This window comes from Cibotium barometz, chromosome 29, assembly GCF_041138505.1.
Source record: "Cibotium barometz isolate CiBa-2024 chromosome 29, ASM4113850v1, whole genome shotgun sequence".
Taxonomy (NCBI): domain Eukaryota; kingdom Viridiplantae; phylum Streptophyta; class Polypodiopsida; order Cyatheales; family Cibotiaceae; genus Cibotium; species Cibotium barometz.
Window position 1 is genome coordinate 4,432,327 of NC_141074.1, and position 2,762 is coordinate 4,435,088.

Consider the following 2,762-nt stretch of genomic DNA (forward strand, 5'->3'; position numbering starts at 1 on the left):
GCAAGCCAAACACTATATGAAAGTGAGAAAGTTATCATAAAGTAATAATTAAAAGCCAAACACTCGCTTCCACACATTAAAGAACTTAGTCCAATATTTTCACAATAACCTTCTGTATGCAATAGCGGCGGATGGACTCAATTGGCTTATCCATGACAGAATAAGCAAAGGTGATCTGAAAGGTATTTTACTTGGTAATGGAGAACAGGTGTGCACGGAAATGTTCGCAGATGACTCCAATGCTCTTGTGGAAAATGAAGAGAACAGCATAGACACCTTTTGGGAACGTCTGCAAACCTACTGCAAGGCCTCTGGCTCAGTGATCAACCACAACAAAACAGGGATCAGAACCAGCATTCAGCCCCCGCCTAACTGGCTCCTACAAGAAGGATGCAAGGTTATCCAGGATGGTGAAATTATTAGGATTCTTGGAATACCTATGGGATTCAGAGTGTCACTAAGGAAAAGATGGCAATGGGTCATGCAAAAACTTGAAGTCAAGCTAAAAAAATGGCAAAATAGACAACTGAATATGGCAGCCAGGAAAATGGTGCTTAACCACTGCATCATTCCAACTGCAATCTACTTCTTGAGCTGTTGGAGACCTCCTGAAGAAGATGTGAAGATGTTCTTGTCCCTTTGCAGGAACTTTCTCTGGGGAGGAGACCCGTGGGTAAAGAAAGTGGCCAAAGTGAAATGGGAAATCTGCTGCCTCCCCACTGAGCTTGGAGGATTGGGAATTCTAGACATAGTAGAATTAGCTGACAGACTGGCAGCCAAATGGATTCTGAGAGGATTAATGCACCAGGACAAGAGTTGGGCGTGGCTTCTCAACAGGAAAAATCACATGTTTGCTCTTAGAGGCCAACATAGATGGAAAAACCTCCCCCATCTAACCATTATTGGAAGCAAGCACGGGATAAACCCAAAAGGATCGGAACTGGTGGTTTCGATATGGAAGGCCTGGGGGAAGGTGAAAGGGCAGTTGGAGTTAGCCACGGCCCTCAAAGATTTGCTGGGTTTGCATCCTCTCGACTCCATATGGTGGCCTGCCCTTGATCTGCCACCAACGGATACTCAAGATTTGGAAGAGGCTCTGAAGCTGCACAACATGGGCATTAAGATATGGGCAGACCTGTGGGACAAAGAAAAGAAAACTTGGCTAGCAAGAGCGGATCTCATAGCTAAACACAACCTCTCAGACCCACAGCTGGACACTGTTGGGAGAAGACTGATGCTATGGCAGAGGGAAGACTGGTGGCTAATGACAATAGAGGTCCCCCCCAAGTTAAAAGCCTTCCAGTGGAAATCCCAAAGGTACATCTGGCCTATCCCTCCCATAGTCTCCTCCCCTCCTGTCCATCGGTTTCTTAACCAAAGATGGAGTATCCTCAAAGACAGAAGACAATGGTATTTTCTCTTTAAGTCCTTATGGGGGAAACATGTGGAACCTAAGAAAGCCTGCCTAGCTTGGCTTATCATGTACAGAGCCATCTGGACTCAGAAAAAGGCTCTTGCTATCGGGAAGGGCAATGGTACTTGCAGCAGATGCAACAAAGAAGAAGATGATGTCCACATATTTCTTTTGTGCCCTGCCATAGAGCTAATGGTTAAGAAACTTAATGAATATGTGGCTAGTTGGGGGCAAACATCTCTGTCATGGAAACATCTGCTCATTGGTGATTCAATAGGATGCTCTACGGAGCTGTGGACTGTAATTAGAACAGAGATTCTCTGGTTCTTTTGGCTTGAAAGACTAGCGGCCTTATACAATGGCAGTACTCGGAATACTAACACCCTCAAAAGTCAGCTCACCTCCGCTGGAGAGAGATTCTACCTGAAGAAGCTCACTGCCATTGAGACCAAAATTTCAAGAGCTAAAGTCCAGATTGAAAGGTCGGCCATGAACATTCAGGCGAAGTTGAAGCTACTACAGCTACAAGAAAAGAGAGAGCAACTCGTCAAGATTGATCTCTCCTATGTTCTAAAGCTCCAGTACCTATAGGAAGCCATCTTGTAACTCAGTACTTTGGTAATCTGTAATCCCCCATGAATCCCGGTATGTAACTCAGTACTTTGGTAATTTGTAACTCCCCCATGATTCCATGTATCAGGAGCTTGGCCATTGCTAATTCTCCGACTCTTGTAACCTGTATTGTCTTTTTTCAGTAATGAAAATGCCTTTTATTGGAAAAAAAAAAATCTTTGGCATGTACAAAATTACAAGTAAAGCTTATCCTCTCTCCAAGCTTTTCACAGGCGGTAAAGTTGATGATTCTCTTATAATGAGTTTTGTTACGCAAGAGCTTTTTCCTATACAAGATTTAATTAGATTTAATTTTCATGTATAGAACATAAGGATGAGTTTCAAAATATCAATTTTATTACATGTTAAAGCCTCTTCATACACAAAATTAATTTCTCATGTTTGAAACGTTACAATGAGTATAGAAGTAGTGATTTTCTCACAAAACTTTTTTATACATGAATCAATTTCTTATGTGTGAAACATCAAGATGAGTTAAGAAGTAGTTAGTTTTCTTATGATCAGAACGAAGGTTTCAAAATGGCCAAAGACAACCATTGGGGACAAAAGAAGAGTGTCGTACTCACATAAATTTATTGAGGCATGGCGCGTGATGATTATTTATGATAAAAAATGGCAGTGGTATTTTACGTGCACATTATCACATGCGTTCAAGGGGTATCTGAATTTTTCATGAGTAAAATGAACCCTTTTTCTTTATAGACTTACGGTTTTT

The 2,762-nt window shown here is 41.9% G+C and overlaps 1 protein-coding gene across 1 annotated transcript; it reads left to right on the top strand.

Annotated features, from left to right (window-relative positions):
- The first annotated feature begins 220 nt into the window (after positions 1–220).
- Positions 221–2,005, top strand: LOC147621754 (uncharacterized). The gene has a single exon (XM_086822741.1). It carries the CDS (start codon positions 221–223, stop codon positions 2,003–2,005), a length of 1,785 nt encoding a protein of 594 aa, XP_086678867.1.
- The last annotated feature ends 757 nt before the right edge of the window (positions 2,006–2,762 follow it).

What these genes read in the sequence shown, in the direction of transcription:
- LOC147621754 (XM_086822741.1), top strand. Translation starts at nt 221, where the DNA reads ATGTTCGCAGATGACTCCAATGCTCTTGTGGAAAATGAAGAGAACAGC.